General features: G+C 39.0%; 1 protein-coding gene across 1 annotated transcript in view; it reads left to right on the top strand.

The window, feature by feature from the left end:
- LOC306855009 (actin remodeling regulator NHS-like) overlaps positions 1–23677 on the top strand; it is a gene marked incomplete at both ends in the record, with an annotated part of 55721 nt that overhangs the window by 30481 nt on the left and 1563 nt on the right. The window contains 8 exons of the mRNA XM_079393381.1: positions 10332–10484; positions 11423–11613; positions 11778–11822; positions 16628–16672; positions 17141–17203; positions 18311–18506; positions 18654–18785; positions 18931–21957. Of these exons, the coding sequence (XP_079249507.1) occupies positions 10332–10484; positions 11423–11613; positions 11778–11822; positions 16628–16672; positions 17141–17203; positions 18311–18506; positions 18654–18785; positions 18931–21957 (3852 nt within the window). The remainder of the gene's footprint in view (positions 1–10331; positions 10485–11422; positions 11614–11777; positions 11823–16627; positions 16673–17140; positions 17204–18310; positions 18507–18653; positions 18786–18930; positions 21958–23677) is intronic.

Below are 23677 nucleotides of genomic sequence, written 5' to 3'. Positions count from 1 at the left end.
TGTTAATGGGCATCTTGCAGAGTCACAAGCTGCCGACCGAAGCGGCCAGACCTGTGTTTCTCTGTTTGCCAACGTGATTCTGTCTGTACTAAACACTCACCTACCGTCAGACCATTTAACGCCAAGGTCACAGGATGACCAGATTAACATGGATTAGCAGGAACGTCTGTATTATTTCAGGCAGGGAGACTGCTGTGTGTACCAGTCACACATATGCTCATGAGGATGTTCACTTCTCAAATATGTGTACATGGGGGCTCTCATTCACTTTGATGTCTACACAGAGCAACAAGCTATTATTATGATATAATAATAATAATACAACATTTTGAGTATTTGTATCAGTTACATTGCACTAAAAGGACTTTTATGTTTGTATGATAATGTATTTTAATGAGATTGTAATTATGAATGAGAACTCTTTTAATGAATTCTCCTAACTGGATGCATATATATGTATTATTTATGGACAGGAAACTGTCTTTGTTAAGCATTTTATGCCAGTCTATATAAAATTGATGTACGATTTTCCAGAAAAAGTCATATCAGCATCTTTCTTTATGTATTCCTGAATGCTTTTTATTTTAATATTGTGAAATATATAGATATATCGCTGAATATAATATAGTTTTTTTGTCTCTGTGATAAACTAAACATTTTTTTTTTTAATTGGTGTATTTTGTACTGATTTTTGTTGTAATTATTTGTTAAATTTACTAGCAAATGATAATAAATACATACATACATACATACAAACATACACAAATAAATAAATGTAACTCCTTGATCTTCTAACTGGATGGATTTCTAGGTAATTTAAGGAACTGACCTTTTTTTGTATTTATACCAGTCTATAAAAACTTGTTGTATGATTTTGAAGGAATAATCGTATCAAAGCACCATTCTTTTTGTATTCCTGTTAAATATCCCTTTGTACCAGCTCTTACTCTGGCCCATTAGAAGATTAAGGGCAAATGGAGTACAGACTAGACTGTACCACCTGCAATATGCCCCTAGAAACAGGGGGGACTCTAGGTGGAAATGGAGCAGTGTACGTGCAAATGCTGCAGATGTGCTTACTTTGGTGTTAGGGATAGTCTGTTAATGTGGCTGTGTGGCTGCAAACCACAGCAGGTGAGCTTGTGCACTAGCATGTATCTGCATGCATGAAGACGAATGGAATGAGCATTGAAGGACAGCTGATCTGGCTAAAAAGCAGTTGGACGAAGCTGTCCTTCCCAGACAATGGCTTTTGCCTGCTGTGTTCCTGTCAGATTGAGTGGTATGTCCTTCAGTGCATTCCTTTCTAATACGTCCAATCAGATAATGCTGTTCTGTCACTTGTTGTGATTTAAATTGTTATTCATTTTAATATTTATGAAATGATGCAGCTCATTTAGATCTGTTTTTGGTCTGTTTTGATGTTCCAAACTGTATTTAATACAACTGAAAGGCGTTTGCATCTTCTTTTCTGTTTTTCTAGTAGAAAGACTAAGGTAGTATTTTCTTGTAAATTATGTTTACAATTCCTTTCTTTTTTTTACAGCGTACATAATCCATCTGCCTTGCTTATTTCCCTATCTGAGATCATCTTTGATTTGTACTAGGAAAGCTAAGCCTGCCATAGTGATGATGTATCTGTCACACAAACTCCCTGTCCATGTTTGGTGTGACATGTTGGAGCATGCAGTTGTTTAAACTGTAAAGTGCCGTGTTGTTGATTTGCTGAATTACAATGATATTTGTCGTGCTTCTGATGGCTTTATTCCATAAATATTGTATCCAAACATCTGCAGATATGAATTTGGAGGTCTGTGCGCCATTGTCGTTTCCATAGTTTACACATGTATGTGCAGTGTAGGAAGTGGGGTTGTGATTTGACGTCATTACATAACAATAAACTTATAAATTGGGGGAAATTGTATTTTCTTGTAAATGTAATAATGTTTCATTCACTTTTTTAAATATACATCCACACAGCTTGTAACCATACAGTGACAGTTTTTAGAAACACTGGGTATTATGTTCCAAAAAGGACAAAAAACACTAAAATAGTCCATATGGCTACAGTATGGCTTCAGATGATTTAGAATGTAGTGCATAAAGTCATATGGACTACTTTTGTGGTGCTTTTAAAGTGCTTTATGTCGTCCATGAACTATCAACTGTGTGCGTGCGTGTGTGTGTGCCTGCGTGTGTTGTGCGCGTGTGTTGTGTGTGTGTGTGTGTGCATGTTTATGTGGTTTATGAGGACACAAATTTGTATAATGACATGGGTATGACAGAGGTATTACAATATGAAGGTGGTTTATGAGGACACTGCCTATGTCCCCGTAATTCAAAAGGCTTAAAAAACATAATAAATGGTGTTTTTTTGAAAATCTAAAAATGCACAAAGTCTCCTGTGAGGGCTAAGTTTAGGTGTAGGGTTGGTGTAGGGCAATAGCACACACAGTTTGTTCAGTATAAAAACCATTACGCCTATGGAGAGTCCCCATAAACCACAAAAACCAACGTGTGTGTGTGTGTGTGTGTGTGTGTGTGTGTGTGTGTGTGTCGGAGCAGTGCAGTGGTCAGCACTACAGGCAGCGGTCAGTCTTCATGCTTCAGTGATTCTGCTATGACTCATTTGTAAAGGTCTATAAAGTCAAGTCTCAACAGGGCCCCTTGTTCTTCACCCTCCAGCCAGCCATTGTGCCCTCAGCTCAGACTTATCAGAGACCCCCTTTAAATGAAGGGTGGTGATATGCTTACAGGATGAACTGCTTTGGATTTTAGGAAACTCAAGCATCTGCATAAATAGCTCAGTGTTCACCTTTGATTTATAGATCAAATATAATTGGTTGATACGAGTAAGCATGTTGCTAACTGTGTGTTGGTGTTTAGCATTCCTCTGCCGTGATCTTGGTTTATATACATTTTATATATTATAAAAATAATACTTAGTGATATGTATATTTTTCACTAGCAGTTCCGTGATTTATAGCAAACATATTAGTTGGAAATTCCATGAAAGCACATACAGCAGGAAACTTAAAACGTAGCAAAATGTTAAGCCATGTTAATAATTTTTGCATTTTATTGGGCCTGATGCAACTTTTGGTATTCTAGAAATGTAAAGATATTTTCTATTGTGATTCTTTGATGATTACAAAAACGGAGTGTCTATTTACACTAAGTGCAAACAGCCCGCCTTGTTGGCAGAGGCTATTTAAACTAACTCCGCCCATCAACATGTGATTGGGCTAGTCAACACTACAATAGACAATTGTCAAATAACAGCTTTGGTGGCGTAGTTGGTAAAGTGCATGTCGTAGTCTTTTGGATGTGATCGACCCAAGTTCGAATCAGAGTTTTGACGAAATGTTTTCTCCCTGTTTAAATCTCATATCACATCAGAAAGGCATTTATTTTCCATAAAAATGAAAAATAAAGTATCAGGGAGGGTTAGGGTAGGTGTAGGGAGGGCCGTTTTTGTCATTAACATTTATTTATGATTTATTTGTGATGGTATTAGAATTTTCTGTGATATTTTTTTCAGCAGGGTTACATTATTGTTTTTATATAATGCATTTTAAGTCATTTTAAAGGCTGTTGTTGGCTTAGGTTTGTTTTTATAAGAACAAAAAATATGATCTTAATACTTCTTTGTATATTATTATTTGAAATAACAAAACTATGGTTAATTTGCGGTTACCATGGCTACAAGAAGAATTATTTTTTTGGGTTTTTTTTTTTTAATTCATCTTAAAACCATGGCTAACTTTCGTAAATGAACATGGAAACTCGGAGAGAATACTGGATGCGTTGAAGCTGGTGAAATTATTACCTACATTTAAAAACATTATTAACCTCAACACCCAAAAAAAAGTTTCACAGGATTATGAATGTAGCCTACCTGAAAGTGACGCTCGTTTTCATTTTTTATTTTTTTTTTATTTTTTTCTTGGCACCAGATTGCTGATGTCTTTTCACGGGCATAGTTGTCCGTCAATTATGATCATTTGCATTCAGCGGTGAGCGGTCGCAGGTGCGGGCTCGGGAATGGTGCAAAGTTTTTTGGGGGGGGTTTTCAGCAACTGGGATGGTGCCCCCCCAGGAGTTGGTGCCTTACGCAAACTGTGGGTACTTAAAAGCAATCCAGGTCACAAGAAGTTCAACTGCTGTAAAGATTGGGATCCCCTGCTGTAAACGGAAGGAAAGTGCTCCTCAAAGAGGACAAGTTATATTAATATCTATAGTGCATAGAGTTGTTAGTGCTGTGTAGTATCAGTGGGTATTAAGCACTCCTGCAGAGGGACCAGCTGTGAGACACAGAGTCCCCAGCCCCCATCAGAGAGACAGTCAATCTCTATCCGTACAGCTGCAGCTAACAGTCTCCTTTTAGGGAATAAATGATTGTATCATTGATCAGTCAGTGCATGAGGGCGTCTTGTGTTTTTTTTGTTTGTTTTTTTTTTTTTAATGCTGTTTAGTGCTTTAATATCAAGTCTACCAACAGATAAATCCACTATTTGATTTTCCCCAGCAATGTCTTTCTCTGAGCTCTACTAGGCAAGCTTGACCTAGATTCAACTATGCAGCTCTGTGACTGTTAATGACTAGAGCATCTGTATTATTAAAAGAAGAACTGCAACTGATGATTTGCATAGCGTGAAAATGTGTACTTTTGCTTCAGATATTTGTGAATGGAATGAAAAACTCCTTAAACTGGATTGCATTGCCTTTATAGTTTGAGTGTGTGGTTCGTAATTGTCCCTTAATTTTCCTATTTTGATTTCTCGGTTTATCCTCAATAGAAGTGAATATTTATTTTCCTTTACTTTGCATAGTTGTTCTTTGAATGTAATAGTCATGTATAATTGATTTATTCAAACTATAGGGTCATTATAGGCCTATATTTGTTAAATGTTTGTGTTGTGAAGCATGTTAGAGATTTGGACATTTGTGGCGGGCATTTTTATTTTGTAATACGATATTGGCCATTTAAAAGCTTTATTTATTTATTTTTTATAAGAAATTAATACTATAATTCAGCAAAGATGTATTAAATTGATCAAAAGTGAAAGTAAGGATTTCAAATAAATCTTTCTTTTGAAGTTTACATTTAAATTTGCCTACAATAAGAAATGTTTCAAATCCGCATATTATTCAAAGTGGAGTCAAGACATTTGCAAATATGATTAAAAGATGAATATGAGACAAAACTACAGAATGTCACATTTTATTATTAGTCGTTTCAACACGTATATGTTTTACCAAATAAAAAGGACAGCACTTTTAGAGTTCATCCCACTCATTGATGTAAGCATAAGTAGTGGGACAGTTGAACATAAGGCAGATATAAAAGATTAAAAGCTATTATTTAGTTACAGATCCCTTGTGCACAATCACAGCAGTGAGTCTGTGACCCATAGACATCACCAGACTCTTGGTCTCATCCTCTGAAATGATTTTCCCAGCCTTTAATGCAGCCAGTTCCAATTGTTGCTTGTTTTGGGGAGTTTCTGCCTTTACTCTCCTCTTCAGCTGGTGAAATTCATGTTCAATCAGATTTAAATCTGGAGATTGATGTGGGAAATCTAAGACTTTCCATTTATTTGCCCTTATAAATTCCTTGACTGGACTGGCAGGGTGTTTTGGGTCATTGTCCTGATGCAAAATGAAGCACTTCACAATGATTCTGGTAGTATTTTCTTGAATATTGGTAGGCAAGATGGTTTTGTACCCTTCCAAATTCATTCTGATACTGTCATCATACATTAAGTCATCAGTAAAGTTGAGAGGGCCTGTTCCAGAGGCAGCCATGCATGTCCATGCCACGACAACACCTCCAACATTCAGCACTTCATTCAGCACATGAGGCTGTATGCTTGGGATCATTGCAGTTCCCTTTTGTTCTCCACATTTTTGCTTTCCCATCACTTAGATAAAGGTTCATCTTTGTCTCATCGGTCCATAAACACAGTTCCAAAACACTTCTGGCTCACCTTTGTGCTTTTTTGCAAACTGTAATCTTGCCCAACAATCTATTGCTCAACATTCAAGTATATGACTAGTGCTTGTTGTAGCAGTTCGCAGCATGCTTCAGAAACCCTCCACCTTCCCCAGCTCCACCTGTATAGAGCTGCTACATGGTGATTCATGTTATGCTATATGGGGGTTATTCATATATGTTATATGTGTAGCAGCAGTATTTCTTACATGCTCACAGCAGCATGTTGTGGATGTATTGGCAGTAGCAAGTCTCGGTACTTGCTCTGCCACAGCAGATCTATTCCGCCAAGACCAAACACATTAACATTGTCATATACATTACCATGCCAATCCCTCCGAGAGTTGTCATGACAGAAATATATATATATAACAGTTATTGGTAGTGGCTAAAATTTCTATAGTTCTTAATCCAAAATAGTGGCATCATGTTGATTTCAGATTGTGGTGTGAAATTTTCTTCCACCTGTATATTTTGGTAGTTTCATTATTTTAATTAGAATTTTTTTCATTCTGTATTGCCCTTCTGTACTACTAATTAGAAATTTGTCAGTACTTTTCTTTGCCTTACTGCTGGCAGAGTCCTGACTCACATTGCTGACTGTGCACCTGCTGGAGACAGAAAGAAAGAAAAAGAGAGAGAGAGCAGCTCTCTCAGTCTTGCTGTAGTGCTAGCAGAATCCTTCATTCCTTCATTCTGTGTGAGCAGTCCAGGGAAAGATGGGAAACTCTCAAAGAAAGATACCTGGCTGTAGCTTGAAAAAGAGAAGGAGAACAAAGAGGGCTAGTAAAAATGCAAGCCAGAGAGCAGGCACAACAGGTAAGATGACTAGATTTCAAACAAGGATAGTGATCTAGGTTCCCTGCAGAGGTGAATGCAGTAGTCAATGAACGAGAATACAGATGACCATCATTTGAATGTTTTAATTCATTCACTTTGCATTCTAGTGCAATTATACTGCAGTGTACTGCTGTCTTACTAAGCACTGACCTCTTTACGTGAATAAAACTCTCCTGTAACTGCGGTTTTCAATGCCACTGAACAGAACATTAAGACTTTTGATGTTTCTGTGTTTAAAATTTTGAAACGTACATTGAAGAAATGCATGAAATTCCATTTTTTTTTTTTTTTAAGTTTACATGTGTATAAGCTTAACTGTGACTCATGGCATAATAAGAGTCACAGATTATATTTTAACTCTACATACAAAGCATACTTTTTCTTTGGCTGAATTAATTTGCAGTAGATGACCGAAATTTCCAAGTGCAGCGGGAGTGATTAAAACACATGTAGAGATCACCTATATGCACCACATGAGGATCAGTACTTGATAATGCTGGGCAAAAACGAAAGAAACAGCAGAGTAGTGCTGAGTAATAGAGTCTGTTCACTGCATTCACACATCTTTACAGCACAAGTCCAAATGGAGGGAGGGCAGATGAGGGTAGAGCTTTCATTAAAACACTAACTCGACTGTTATTTCCAAAGCAGATGTTTATTGAAATATACGTTTATTGTCACCAGTGTTTCTCTCACCTTGTACTCCATCTTGGATTTTTTTTTTTTTCAGTAACTTTGTTACAATGCATTCTGGGATTGCTTTCTTTTTAAAGGCTACTGCTGATGCTTTGATAGTAGCATAATTTTGATTGTAGCATTGTTACTGATAGTGAGTTGCCTACCTTTTGGAAAAAGATTTTTTTAGACATTTACTCAAATCTTATTTTACAATATACTGTTTTTATATTATGTTAATTATATTATATTATATTATATTATATTATATTATATTATATTCGTTCAAAAGTTTGGGGCCAATGAGTTTATTACAACTAACACCACAGGAATAAATTACATTTTAAAATTATTCAAAGTATTTTCTAATTATTAACATGTATTTTAAATTGTAATAATATTACTGTTTTTACTGTATTTTTAATCAAATAAATTCAACCTTGGTGAGCATAAGAGACAAAAACGAAATATTTTCACCAACCTCAAACTTTTGAACAATATCACCTATATTATGTTTATCAGTCTGCACATGTTATATTACATAGCACTAATCTGGGCTTTTTATGTAACTTTACTGGTTTAAAGTCAGGGGATTTCCTGTATTGCTTAAAATCACTAAGGAAATTTAATAAGGTGTTTAAGTAGCTGAAGTAAAAACAAAACCTGGCCCACTCCCAGAGACCTGAAAGTATTAGTCTAGACTGACTAGCAATGGAAGTCTCTTCATTTTTATTGAAGCATGAAAGCACTCACACTGGCTGAGGTCTGAATCCATCAGTAATGTGTCAATCAGTTGTCTTTAAAAGAACTGCAGTGATTAACTTAATTTCCCATATTCCAAAGATATTTGATTTCTCTTTATATAGAAAAATGTTCTTTATTATTTTACCTGTTGATTAGAATTTGGTTTAAAGTCAATGTAAAAATGCAAAAAAGTTCGTTTTTCATCATTTGTACATTCATACAGATGCAAAGTAGTTTGATACTAGCTTTGACATCTCATGCAATGAAGTTAATGTATTTTAAGTGTATGCTTGTAAATACAAGGTGTCCACTGTGTAAATGTATGAATACTTGTGCTCATTCCTACCATTTAGTCCTCAGCTGTCTCATTCATCAGTGCAAGTTAACACTGAACGTAGAAGGACATTTAACAGTGCAAAAAGCGGGTATCAGATTATCATTCTTGAGTAAAACCACTCAAAACATTGTTCATTTTAATGGTTCTCTGGTTGTGGTCAGGCTTAAGGTTATAGAAGGGGCTTGTATCGGATTGCCAGATGCCCCCATGTGTGTGTGTGTGTGTGTGTGTGTTTGGCAAGAGAGAGAGAGGCCTTGTATGTATTCATTTCTGTCAAACCAATAGACTTGGCTATTGTCATTGTTTACCTCATGGTTAATAAGCACTAAAATGTTTCCTTTCTGACTGTCAGTCTGAATTGTCTGCTTCATATTTAGCCACATCTTTCAGAAATATAAGACCCCATTGCGGTCTCCTCTCAAAAAACCTTTAATGTACCAGAGACTAAGAAAAGAATATTCCCAGACTCTTTCTTGAGAATCCACTTCTGTTTTTTATTACCCTTTCGATTAATATGTCCTATGGCTTTTGTTCCAATTACATACAACAAAGAGTTTGTTGCTTTAAAATCCAGTGTTTTTCAAAGCATCCATCATCATCAACCCTCCACCCTTTTCTCTGTGGTCTTCTTAGACAGGAAATGCATTTCTGGTATTATTCTGCTGATCATGGCCTGATAAGGATCTGCTAATTCGTTGTAAATTAGATATGAAGGGTTGCTTGGATACAGATGACTCTGGGTAGTTCAAGGGGACCACTGCACATTGAATACTGATGGGCAGATGCTCCTTTATAGAGAAGAGGAGGAGACAGGAAGCTGGGGAAAAGAGAAAAAGATAGAGGGAGAAATACTAATGAAGCTGTCTTTCACCTTCGTCTCCCTAGAATGTCCTTAGAATTTGTTGTCTTGTAATGCATAATATTGTTACATTTGAATGAATATGGAAACGTGCACTGCTGCTCAAAATGTGGGGTTTGATAAAATAAAAAATTAAAAAATTGAAAGTCTCTTAAACAAATCCAGGCTGCATCCTTTGATAAAAATAATTTGGTAAAAAATACAATAATATTCAGAAATATTATTACAATTTAATTTAATATTTTAAAATGTAAATTTATTTATTTGTTTAATCTATTCCTGTAATAGCAAATCTGAATTTTCAGTAGCAATTACTCCAGCCTCCAGTGTCACGTGATTCTTCAGACATCATTCTAATATGCTGATTTTGTGCTATAAAACCTTTTTCAGGATCATTTAATGAATAACTTTAAAATAAAGTCATATATTCTATATTTCAATTTTGATGTATAAATGTAATGCATCCTTGCTGAATAAAAGTACTTATTTCTTTAAAACTTTTAAACGGTAGAGTATATTCCTATTCATTGGTTTATAAAGTATTCCTTTTTTGGATTTACATAATTTGGAACTTATTATGAAGGTTTCTGATGGGAATGTACTGACAGTATTCTGACACAATACAAATTAATGTAGTTATTTTAGAACACATAGTTCCCTTTGTAGAACATCACAAAGAAATAAAAAAACCTTTCAAGATTTTTAAACTCCTGTAGAGAGTGCGTAAAGATTCAATGAAATCAAATAAGCATTAAAAATTCACTCTGTCCAGTAGGATCTAATCCTATTCTTAGCAGATTCTTATTTGATAGACGTTTTAATAAAAATCCTGTACATATTTCAGATTTCTGACCTTGTAACTTCTTTGTCTTTCTCTCTAGCGGTATCAAATCTGGACATTGAGAGTAAACTGACATCACACTATCAGGCTCCATGGCATCTACAACACAACCTGTTCCACACTTGTACACGTCCACCATGTTTGGAAGAGTTACACCGACATGCCAAGCTCAACCTGCGGGCACTGCACAGAGGTACTGAGTCAGGCTTCTGGGCCCACATTTTTTGGGTTCCAAACTACAGTGGCATTTGATTTTTATGATTCTTTTCATCCATACATATCTTATATCACAACAGTTGTAACCAAATTCCCCCTGTGGTTCAGTGGTCTGCCCAGGGCCACAATAGCGATAGATCAGTGTAGCAAAGTGACAGATCAGGATAGATGAGAATTATGATCCTGGAATTCCCCTCAGGAATCAATAATGTGTTTCCATGTAGTCCTGAATCTGTCGAAACAGCTATCAGGTTCCTGAGTCTACCTGGAAATGAACCTCAAACCTTAGTGAGAGCAGCTCAGACTATTGGGTTAACACCATCACCATATTTTATCTCCCCATTGTATCTTGCTGTATGTCAGCTTTGAGATCTACAGTATTTAGTTTTCAGTATTGAAGGCAAACTGTAAGATACCTTATTAAATTCTGCTCTAAATTAATGAGTTTGAAGTTGTAGATATATTAAATTATATTAAGCTGGTATATGAGAAAAAACATGTTAAAAAAAGAAAAAAATATCATGCATCACCTTAAAATGCCTTTAGGGGCTAACATTAAGGAAGTTTGTTGGTGAAAAGCTGATTCATACTGCCACCTTGTGTTTGAATGATTAAATAATTTGGCATTGCCTCAAGTTCAATGTGACCCATCATAGCATAATTGATATTTTCCCCTTTAATCAATTTTACTTCCATCAGTTACACATAAATGTGACCAGAACATTGATTGTAAATTGTCAATATGTAACAAATCCATTAGAGGCCTACTACACATTAACAATTTAGTTAGCAGTTGGTAGTCTGTAAATTCTATAAAACAGAAAGTGTTATAATTCATACTTTAGTTTAGAGTAAAATAGCTCAGCCAGCTGAAGAGTGTGTGTGTGTGTGTGTGTGTGTGTGTTTACTTTACAGACCAGCAGCAGCGTCAGCGTTCAACCAGCAGAGAGCGTGGTCGGGTCACCATATCAATATCTGTGGCCCCACCTATGCCAACCTTCCCTTCAACTCACAAACTCAGAAGGCGGGAGCAGAGGAGCCGGCACTCACGCCTGGTAAGAACACAACATTTAATCTCCACTCATGTAGAGGAGGTTCAAAAATCAGTGGTTCTCAGATGGTTTTGCTTCACAACCCAGATTTTGTGTCAAATGTATAGTGGGGATCTAACCCAGTACCAGATTTGATTATCTTAAAACAAAAACTGTTATAAGACCAACTAAATATTTTTGGCCTAAACTAGCATGCTCTCTCCTGCCATAAACTCCAGGAGAGGAGCGTTAGAGAGAGTGATGTGCAAAACATCCAGAGGAGGGTAAAGAGTTTATTTTTGTTTATATTGTGTGCACATTCTCTGTGATACCATCCCTTTGAAATGTACTTTGCCATGTTTCAGGGTTTTTATTTATATTGTTTTAACTTTCTCAGTCCTGGAACAGGAAATATTACAAAACATGCAATTATAGAAATGTTAATAAACCAATATTAATTGGCTAATTACATTAATTATATATAAATATATATATATAAGTGTGTGTGTGTGTTATATGTATATATATTTAGTGCTGTCAAACGATTAATCGCAATTAATCGCATTCAAAATAAAAGTTTTTGTCTACATAATATATGTGTGTACTGTGTATATTTATTATATATATTGTGGCGGGAGGAGCCAACGACAGACACAGTGGGCGTGGCGTCAAGCCTCGGAGAGGTTTTTATTAAACAATATATTAAAATAAAGTGTCCAAAGGGGGAAAAGTGTCCAAAATAAACAGGGATCTGGTGTCCTCGTCGTGCTGCGGGGCTGTGTAGGAGGGCAGTGTTCAGGAGGGAAGGGGCGGAGTCCGGTGGCCGCACGCGCTCCCCTCTCGGGGCCGGGAGCGAGTGGCGGCGGCGTCTCTGGCGCAGCTTCGTCCATCTGCGGAAATCCCGGCGCTTCTGGGGCATTCGGCGGCCCGGCCTCCTGGCCCGTCAGCCGCCTAACGGGTGCGGCAGTCCTCCTCGACGCTCCCTTCCTGGACCCACGAGGACACCAGCGTGCATGCACGGGGGAGAGACCGGTCTCCCGAGGAGAGGCCGGTCTCCCGAGGAGAGGCGCGTTCGGCATTTAACGGCGGCGGTGATGAGGCTCTATTCACGTCAGGTGCGCCTCATCACACGCCGCCAGCCCTGGCTGTTTCAGCGCCCCTCCTCTCTCACACACCCACTCCTGTCGGGAGCCTGGTGAAGGGCGGCGAATACGGGACGGGGTGGTGATGATGGACAGGGGGGAGGCAGCCGACTCGTCACAATATATATATATATATATAAATACACACACATGTATGTATATATTTAATAAAAATATGTTATGTTTAAACATTTTAAATATTTCTAAATAATATCAATTATATGAATCTAAATATATACATGGAAATACTTTCAAAATATAGACTGTACAGGTACATCTCAAAATGTATATTGTGAAAAAGGTCAATATTTTTTGCCACTCATTTCAGAAAGTGAGACCCATCCATATATTATATAGATTCATTACACATAGAATAAAATATTTCAAGCCTTTATTTCTTGAAATTTTTATGATTATTTTATAGATAATGAAAACCCAAAATTCAGTGTCTCGGAAAATTAGAATTATAGAAAATTATATATTAGAAATGATATATTTATATATTAGAAAATTTGAATATTACATAATTTCAGTAAAAAAATGATATTTTAAACAGAAATGTCAGGCTTCTGAAAAGTATGTTAATTTCTATGCACTCAATACTTGGTTGGGCCTCCTTTTGCATGAATTACTGCATCAATGCGGTGTGGCATGGAGGCAATCAGCCTGTGGCACTGCTGAGGTGGTATGGAAGCCCAGGTTGCTTTGATAGCGGCCTTCAGGTCATCTGCATTGTTGGGTCTGGTGTCTCTCATCTTCCTCTTGACAATACCCCGTAGATTCTCTATGGGGTTCAGATCAGGCGAGTTTGCTGGCCAATCAAGCACAGTAACACCATGGTCATTGAACCAGCTTTTGGTACCTTTGCATAGCAGCCCAAATCATCACTGACTGTGGAAACTTCACACTGGACTTCAAGCAACATGGATTCTGTGCCTCTCCACTCTTCCTCCAGACTCTGGGACCTTGATTTCCAAATGAAATGCAAAATTTACTTTCATCTTAAAAGAGGACTTTGGACCACTGAGCAACAGTCCAGTTCTTTTTTTCCACAGCCCAGGTAAGATGCTTCTGACGTTGTGTTTCAGAATTGGCTTGGTAGCCCTTTTCCTGAAGACGTCTGAGCGTGGTGACTCTTGATGCACTGACTCCAGCTTCAGCTCTCCCAAGTGTTTGAATCAGCTTTGCTTGACAGTATTCGCAAGCTTGCAGTCATCCCTGTTGCTTTTGCACCTTTTCCTACCCAAATTCTTCCTTCCAGTCAACTTTGCATTTAATATGCTTTGCTACAGCACTCTGTAAACAGCCACACCTTTCAGTAATGACCCTCTGTGACTTACCCTTTTTGTGGAGGGCGTCAGTGTTCGTCTTCTGGATCATTGTCAATCAGCAGTCTTCCCCATTATTGTGGCTTCAAAGAACAAGAGATACCCGGAATTTATACTGTAGGGATGGTCATTAATTGAAACTCAAATGTAAATATTCTAATATTTTGAGAGACTGATTTTTGACTTTCATGAGCTGTAAGCTCTAATCGTCAAAATTAAAACAAAAAAAACTTTTGAAATGTTTTACTTTACATGTAATGAATCTAAAATATATGAAAGTTTCACTTTTTGAGTTTACTTTTTCACGATATTCAAATTTTTTGAGATGTACCTGTATATGTATTTATATATACAGTATCTCACAGAAGTGAGTACACCCCTCACATTTTTGTAAATATTTTATTATATCTTTTCATGTGACAACACTGAAGAAATTTTGCTACAATGTAAAGTAGTTAGTGTACAGCTTGTATAAGTGTAAATTTGTTGTCCCCTCAAAATAACTCAACACACAGCCATTAGTGTGTAAACCTAACAAATGTGAGTACACGCCTAAGTGAAAATGTCCAAATTGGGCCCAAAGTGTCAATATTTTGTGTGGCCACCATTATTTTCCAGCACTGCCTTAACCCTCTTGGGCATGGAGTTCACCAGAGCTTCACAAGTTGCCACTGGAGTCCTCTTCCCCTCCTCCATGATGACATCACAGAGCTGGTGGATGTTAGAGACCTTGCGCTCCTCCACCTTCCGTTTGAGGATGCCCCACAGATGCTCAATCGGGTTTAGGTCTGGAGACATGCTTGGCCAGTTCATCACCTTTACCCTCAGTTTCTTTAGCAACGACCGTCATCTTGGAGGTCGTTATCATGTTGGATACTGCCCTGCGGCCCAGTCTCTGCTTCAGTATGTCAAAGTACATGTTGGCATTCATGGTTCCCTCAATGAACTGTAGCTCCCCAGTGCCGGCAGCACTCATGCAGCCCCAGACCATGACAATCCCACCACCATGCTTGACTGTAGGCAAGACACGCTTGTCTTTGTACTCCTCACCTGGTTGCCGCCACACATGCTTGACACCAACTGAACCAAATAAGTTTATCTTGGACTCATCAGACCACAGGACATGGTTCCAGTAATCCATGTCCTTAGGCTGCTTGTCTTCAACAAACTTTTTGTGGGCTTTCTTGTGCATCATCTTTAGAAGAGGCTTCCTTCTGGGACGACAGCCATGCAGACCAATTTGATGCAGTGTGCAGCGTATAGTCTGAGCACTGACAGGCTGACCCCCCACCCCTTCAACCTCTGCAGCAATGCTGGCAGCACTCATGCGTCTATTTCCCAAACACAACCTCTGGATATGACGCTGAGCACGTGCACTCAACTTCTTTGGTCGACCATGGCGAGGCCTGTTCTGAGTGGAACCTGTCCTGTTAAACCACTGTATGGTCTTGGCCACCGTGCTGCAGCTCAGTTTCAGGGTCTTGGCAATCTTCTTATAGCCTACGCCATCTTTATGTAGAGCAACAATTATTTTTTTTCAGATCCTCAGAGAGTTCTTTGCCATGAGATGCCATGTTGAACTTCCAGTGACCAGTATGAGAGAGTGAGAGCGATAACACCAAATTTAACACACCTGCTCCCCATTCACACCTGAGACCTTGTAACACTAACGAGGCACATGACACCGGGGAGAGAAAATGGCTAATTGGGCCCAATTTGGACATTGTCACTTAGGGGTGTACTCCCTTTTGTGGCCAGCGGTTTAGACATTAATGGCTGTGTGTTGAGTTATTTTGAGGGGACAACAAATTTACACTGTTATACAAGCTGTACACTCACTACTTTACATTGTAGCAAAGTGTCACTTCTTCAGTGTTGTCACATGAAAAGATATAATAAAATATTTACAAAAATGTGAGGGATGTACTCACTGAGATACTGTATATATATATATATATATATATATATATATATATATGTGTGTGTGTGTGTGTGTGTTCAGTGTATAGTATTTTCATGATTTCTTGTGCTTACTGCATGTAAAATATTGATTTAACATGTTAAATCATATAGATTCAATAATTGTGTAATTATTAATAATGCATGCCCTATAATGCATTTTTACATTAAAGTGTCAGTGCATAAGTGCAAAGTGTAACTTAACAGGTCAGAAATTCTTGAATGAGAAAAATCTTCCTGGTCATCATAGTAACACTCCATAATAATGAACATGACAAATATCAAAGTTGAGTTGAGTTTCTTTCTGACATGCTGATTTTATTCATAAGCTGAGCCTCAAACTCTTTCTATATATGACCAATCAATATTAACTATGAATTGTGTAGAAACACTTAAAAGTTGGCCTGACAACATAATGTTGCCATAGAGCAATAATATATAAATAAATAAATGTCCAGTGTACTAGGTGTTTGGAATGAGGAGGTTATTTATAATTTATGTTATTTATAATGTACTCTGTTTTACATCTTTAAATGTTTTACATATTTTCATATGGTAACATGCACAAGAGTAAAATGGGCAGCTGCGTGTGATTTTAAAGGTGGTCAAAGGTATTCTGGGATATTTACCTGTTTTGTTTATTGCATTTAACTGCTGCAGGAGAGACCAGCCAAAGAGGCTGAATTCAAACCCGTCCTCAGAAAGGTAAATTACATCTTTTTTTTTTTTTTTAAATCTGACAAAAAGGCTCCTGACCTCTGTCTGTTTTTTGTTGTTGTTGTTGTTGTTTTTTTGGGGGGGGGGGGGGGGGGGGGGGTGGTTACCAAAGTACAGGTTTTGCCAAGATAATTGGATGGGTGCCAGATTGATTCAAGTCTTTCCATAACAATTCAATTTAGTAAATTCCTTTTTCATCAGATTACAGCCTTTAATTTCAGCATGTATGTTGCAGACTTGAACCACAAACATCTCAAGTGTTCAAGGTTGTTCACAAAAAACAGTTCCAAAAGAGAACATGTCTGTGTTGTTTTGTGTGTGTATATGTCGCCCCGTTTCCCTCGCAGCATGTGCTCACCATGGACTTCTCAGAAACATCATATCAGACATTTATTTTTTTATCAAGCACAACTTTTTGTCATTTGTTAAGTTCTGTTTTCCATCTTTTAATTTTAGTTTCAGCGTTCCCGTTCCTCCTCCCCTGTACAGTGTTGTTACTTCATTCCCTGGATTAGAAAGGTATTTTACCCCATTAAAGACTACTTATTACCTCTAGCTCCTAATAGATTCTTCGTTGTTTTAACATGATTAGGGTAGAACAAGACTTCCTTGAGATGAAAATGCGTCATGCCTGTTCATGGCAATTCAGCCAGTTAGCAGGATCTGCGAAGATATGTATTTGGGATTGCTAATAACATTGTCACAGTAAATCCTAATGATCATGAAGTAAATTACTTCATAAAGGATGTGTTTGCATTTACTGTATAAGCAGAATCAGTTAAAGAATATACTATTGTATAAATGACAGTTTATGTGATTTGTTAAATAGCACCATGTTAAGTGGGACAGCTCAGTATTATTTGTTGCATTATATTGAGATAAATTGAAATATTTGATGCTATACTGCATTTGGAGTATCACAGAGATATGGTGAGATCATTCCTTCTATTCCACTGCTTTTTGTGTGAGTAAAACCTTGGATTTCATTTCTGTATTATTTACTCCCTAGGGTGCAACCTGTCCTTCGTGAAAGACATTATTTTATACATTTGCATGCATTCATAGAAAAAAAAAATCATGCAGTCTCTTTGCCTATGTTTCATCTATTCTTCTTCTCTCTTTGTGTGTGTCTTCTGCCTCATAATCAAAGCTGCATTTCTTATCAACACAGAAAAATGGGAATTTGGCAATACATGTATGTATGTAGATGTCAACCTAATACAGCTGGTCCCAAAAAGTATTTGGACACTTAAGCCTCATATATGTATGAATGTCTGCATTGAAAACGAAGTTTGTTTTGAGAAAATAATAAAGGGGTAGTTCACCAAAGAATGAAATCACTCACTTGCCTTTGACTTAGGGATTTCTTAAAGAAGGACGTAGGTAACCAAAAAGTTGCTGGTCCCTTTAGGCATCAGTTGCCATTTTTTTGTATATTTCTAATGCAGTGAAATCCATACATTAAGTGTGACTCCAAAAGTGTCTGAAAGTTTTTGGGGCCACTGTATAAAACTTATGATCCTGTAGATACAATTATTTCTTTGCATTTAGCTGTGTGTTTACAGTATGTGAATTTGATCATAAATTGTCTGAGTACTTAACAGTTCAAAAATCATCCCACATTAGGCTGGAACCAATACAGAAACAGATGGTGAATTGCCAGTGATGAGCCATAGGCCTAAATGTCCTGTTCCCAATGTACCTACCACCTTGGACAAAAAGAACAACTGGTCCAAAGCCCTGCCTCTTCCCACACCAGAAAAGAAAATAAAGAATGACTCTCAAGGGATTTCATCCTGTATCATTCCAATAAATGTTTCTGGTAAGCAACATTACTTCAGATTCAGTACAAACTAAAAACACCAACAATTGTATCATATATTATAATAATATATATGTAAAATTAATTCAAAAATAATTTGATAGTTCTGAGCTTAACTACTTCTGAGACTGTTATTTTTCTTCACAGGTGTTGGATTTGACAGAGAAGCAAGTGCTCGCTGCTCTCTTGTTCACTCACAGTCGGTTCTACAGAGACGCCGGAAACTCAGGAGGCGAAAAACGATCACTGGCATCCCCAAACGAGTTCAACAAGACATGGGTATGGCCAAATGATGCTTTACATCTAAAGTCCAAGTTCATTAAAGCAACTTATTCTTTTCATTTAACATCCACAGGTCGCATTTTCTTCAATTTTATCTTCATATAGATTTAATTTAAGTATTGTTTTTCTGATTTCCCTGTAGACTCTGACGAATCACCTGTGGCTAGAGAGAGAACAGTGATCATCCATGCCAACCCACACAAGTCATTGTGGCATGAGGAGCTCTCCTTGAGTGGCCGAGTTCTGCACACCAAGGACTCTGGCTGTCAGACAGATGACTTCTTGATTGCTGCTCCATCCCGGAGGCGTATCCGTGCCCAGAGGGGTCAGGGGATTCCAGCTTCTCTCTCTCACTCCACTGGAAACATCACATCCCTGCCGGATCGCTCTGATACTGTGTATGCTGCTGCATCAGCCACTCGTATCCGTTCTAGAAGTCTACCACGTGAGGGTGGCCGGCTTCTGGATGAGGACCAAGATGACAGTGATGATGATGATGATGAAGATGATGATGAAGATGACGAAGAGGAAGATGAAGAGCTCTCTCCGTATGAAGCTGAGGACTTCCTACCAGGTCCAGGACAGAGAATTCTGAAGGATGAGGAGGAGAGCACTGATGACCAGGCCATGTCAGAGCTCCAGTTTGGAAGCCTCAAGCGCATGCAGCATTCGGAAAGCCCTGACCACACATGGATTGAGAGAGGCAGATCTAGACTCCCACGCAAAGTTGACATGGGGAGCTGTGAGATTTCCTCCAGCTCTGATACTTTCAGCAGCCCCATCCACTCTGCCTCCACTACAGGAGTGCTAGGTAGCCAGATGGACCATAAAGAGGATCACCAGTCCTCAAGCGGCAACTGGAGTGGAAGCAGCTCCACTTGCCCATCGCAGACATCTGAAACTCTTCCGCCTGCTGCCTCTCCTCCCCTGACTGGATCCTCACACTGTGATTCAGAACTCTCCCTCAATACTGGATCCCATGTCATTGATGACACCACTGGCTTCATAATTGATCCCTACCACATTGACAAGCCACAAGGACAGGGGCAGCGATCCAATTCTTTTACCTCATCGGCTACTGATCAGATGGATGATGCAGGGGTCAGCACTGCTAGTGATGGTGAGTGGAACTGCACCCAGGACCAGCAGGATCAGCCCTGTCCCCAAGACTTCAGCCCAAAGCATTCCAGAGAGGATGAGAGTGGTGTCAGCTGCCCCAGTTATTCAAGTGGGGAAACTTACGAGAGTTTCAGTGACCAAGCATCCGTTAGGAAATCTGAGATGCACTACACCGTTGACACTGAAGGATTTTATTCCTCCATGCACTTTGACTGTGGTCCTAAGGGTAGCAGAAGCTACTACAACTATGCAGCCATTGACCCTGACTGTGGCCCAAGTGGAAATATAGCACCTGGCATGGGTGAATACACTCAGTCAGAGTATAGAGCCACCAGGACACTGGGCAGACCATGTCTCTCCTTAAAAAAACCAAAGGCCAAGCCACCCCCACCAAAACGTAGCTCTTCATTAAAGGAAACAAGCAGTGGTGTGAACATTCTAGAACAGGATGAACCAAAGATTACTTGTGAGTTGCCGCTGCCCTTGTCTTCCAGGCAGATGAAACTGCAGCTGGACTTGGCTGATTCTGCAGGGCACCTTGACACTGCAGGTCTTGAGTCACTTGGCGCATGGGGAGTGGAGAATGTCAGGGACATGCTTGACTGCTCCTCTCCATTCAGTTCCTCAGACACACATTCATTCAAGGATGAAGGTGCTGTGCAAGCAGACTATGCAGACCTCTGGCTCCACAATGACTTGAAATCAAATGACCCTTACCGGTCTCTGTCCAACTCTAGCACTGCTATGGGTACAACTGTTATTGAATGCATCAAGCCACCAGAATGTGCAGAAATGCAAGCCTGTCAACCCAGGTCCAGACCTACTTCTCCAACTCTTCCTCCACCTGAAGTTGACTTAAAGCTGGCTTCCCCTGAAAAGTTGGTGGGCTTGGCATCCCCTTCCAGTGGATATTCTAGTCAGTCGGAAACACCTACATCATCCTTCCCCTCCGCTTTCTTCCCAGGGCCCCTGTCTCCAACGAGTGGCAAAAGGAAACCCAAAGTCCCTGAAAGGAAGTCTTCACTTTGTTCCCTACAACAGCCACAGCTTTCAGTCCGAGACCCAGGCATTTCCTCCAGGAGGGAAACTGACTTCCATGCCATACCCCCCAGTCACCTTGACCTAAGTGCTCTTCACAGCAAGCACTTTTCTCACAGAAATCAGATGCACATCCTCCACCAGAATAAGCAGAAAGCTGCCACTGCTGCGGCTGCGGCTGCAGAAGCTCGCACTGCAGCCGCAGCCGCCGCCGCTGCAGCAGAGGCTCGCACTGCAGCTTCTACTTCAGAGAGTGCAACAAGCACAGTGCCCAGCTCAGCCCATTTGGCCATCACTCCAACTGCTCTTAGATCAGTCCAACTGCGATCTATTTGTAGATTAGCTGAAGGGAACCAAGGGTATGATCTGGTCAGTGTAAATCCAGTAACTCGTCACATGTGTCCCATTGTAATAACTGATGCCCCATCCTCTAGCAACAGGCACAACAGGAAACCACCAGCCTACAAACCCCCTGTGGCACAGCTTTGTGAATCACAGGTTCCACTGGTGGAAAACGTTGTTCTTCCCCAGGAGGAAGTGAAAGTGAGACAGGAGAGGCTTGGTCCTGGTACTTACTGGGCAATGACTGCTTTCAGAACTCCTGTAGACCTTACTGCTGAAAAAGAAGACTCTTCAACGAGGTCATCTCAAGGTCCTGAGCAAGAACAAGACTGCAGAAAGTACCCAGATGTGCAACTGACATTGTCACCAGAGAGACTAAAACAAGATCTAAATCAGCTATCACGGTCAGACCCTTCAGCACAGCCCATGTGTTCGGCCAGCATAATGCCGCCCCCCGCTTACAGTGAAATACAGAGGAGCAATTTTGTACTGTGCAACAGCCCTGACAAAGTGCCTGTTTCAACTCAAGAGGCATCGCACACTTACACAATCAGTGATGTACAAGGCCGAGAAGAGGATTATGAGACATCAGGTGTCGCAACCAGAAGTGCCTCACAGGACATAAGGGAAGAAGGCTCGACCCCGGACACAGAGGACTACTTCAGCAAAGGTAATTGTCCTGTAAAAAACTTTTACTTAACAAATGTGATTTATTTTACCATGACTGTAGGTAACGATAACAAGTACTGTAAGCATACTGTACCTCGTTTTTTTCTGTCAGTGTTTTAAATCAGCTTCTCAAGCATGACTCTGTGCATAACCAGGGTTGGGAAGGTTATTTTTAAAATGCATTTCACTACAGATTACAAAACACATGCTTTAAAACGTATTTTGTAACATATTTTGTTAGATTTCTCAAGTTTAGTTGCTTAATAAATTATAAATGCATAAATAATATTATGCAATTAATCTTTTTAATATAACATTTTGAACACTGAAATATAAAATGATGGGGAGGGAAATAAATGATTTTTTTAAAATATGAAACTAAAACCACCAGTAGGTGGTGGCAAATATTACATTCTTAATGAATGAGTCATGGAATCATTTGATTTTTCAAAAGGATGATTCATTAAAGAATTGAACAAGTGATTTATGAATGTAATTGAATCATTTGTTTAACCAACAGCACTAGGTTGCTCACTGACATGCAAGTCTTCTGTGTATTTATCTCAAAGGCAGTAGTTATTTGCATTAAGTGCGAATAGCATTAGATGGTACTTGCGCTAAGTGTAAATAGCATCTGCTGCTATGCAACTTACACTAAGTGCAAAAATCCATAGATTCTATTTACCCTATGTAAAAAGGTAGTATTTTATTTGCAATAAGTGTAATTGTAATTAGATGCTTTATTTATACTTACTACAAATAGTGGCAGATATTGTTGTAGTACATTAACCAGTATGCATTTTAAATGTAAATTATAATTAAATTTATTAATGGATGCTGCCTTATTTTGTGCCCTCCCTACACCTAACCCTACCACTGTACCCAATAAACACTTCATTATTAAGAACCCGAGAGGCAATTTATTTCCACTTTTCGAATATTTACTTAATTTTTTTTTTTTTTAAATAAATCCCTTTCTGATCTGATATGTAATGGTAAAACGGAGAAGAATGGTAGTAGAACTAGTTCAGCAAAAGACAGAAACCAAACTCGGATTGATCGCGTATCTTACTCCCTACACCACTGCCACTGTTCTTAAACAGCCATCTTTTGTAATGTCCAGACATTGGTGGGTGTAGCTACTCTAAATTGGTTCTGCCAACAAGGAGGGCTATTCAGGCTGTTCTTTAATGCATATCACTTAACTTATTGTTTTCGACTTGCATATAATCAGTATGACGTTTTGTGCTAATATTCAGGAAAGCAGGACTCTTCTTCTTCAACTGATATTGCTTAAAGGGAGAGTTCACCAAAAACTGAAAATGTGTGTGAAGTGAAGTGACATTCAGCCAAGTGTGGTGACCCATACTCGGAATTCGTGCTCTGCATTTAACCCATCCAACGTGCACACACACAGCAGTGAACACACACACAGTGAACATACACCCGGAGCAGTGGGCAGCCATTTTATGCTGCAGCGCCCGGGGAGCAGTTGGGGGTCCGGTGCCTTGCTCAAGGGCACCTCAGTCGTGGTATCGAGGGTGGAGAGAGCGCTGTACATTCACTCCCCCCACCTACAATTCCTGCCGGCCGGAGACTCGAACCCGCAACCTTTGGATCACGAGTCCAACTCTCTAACCATTAGGCCACGACTTCCCATGTTGTCATCATTTACTCACCCTCATGTCGTTCCAAACCTGTGTGAGTTTCTTTGAACATAC

The sequence above is a fragment of the Barbus barbus genome, assembly GCF_936440315.1.
Source record: "Barbus barbus genome assembly, chromosome: 35".
NCBI classification, from domain to species: domain Eukaryota; kingdom Metazoa; phylum Chordata; class Actinopteri; order Cypriniformes; family Cyprinidae; genus Barbus; species Barbus barbus.
Note: the sequence above shows the minus strand (reverse complement) of the source record. Positions and strands in the feature narration are given on the sequence as shown.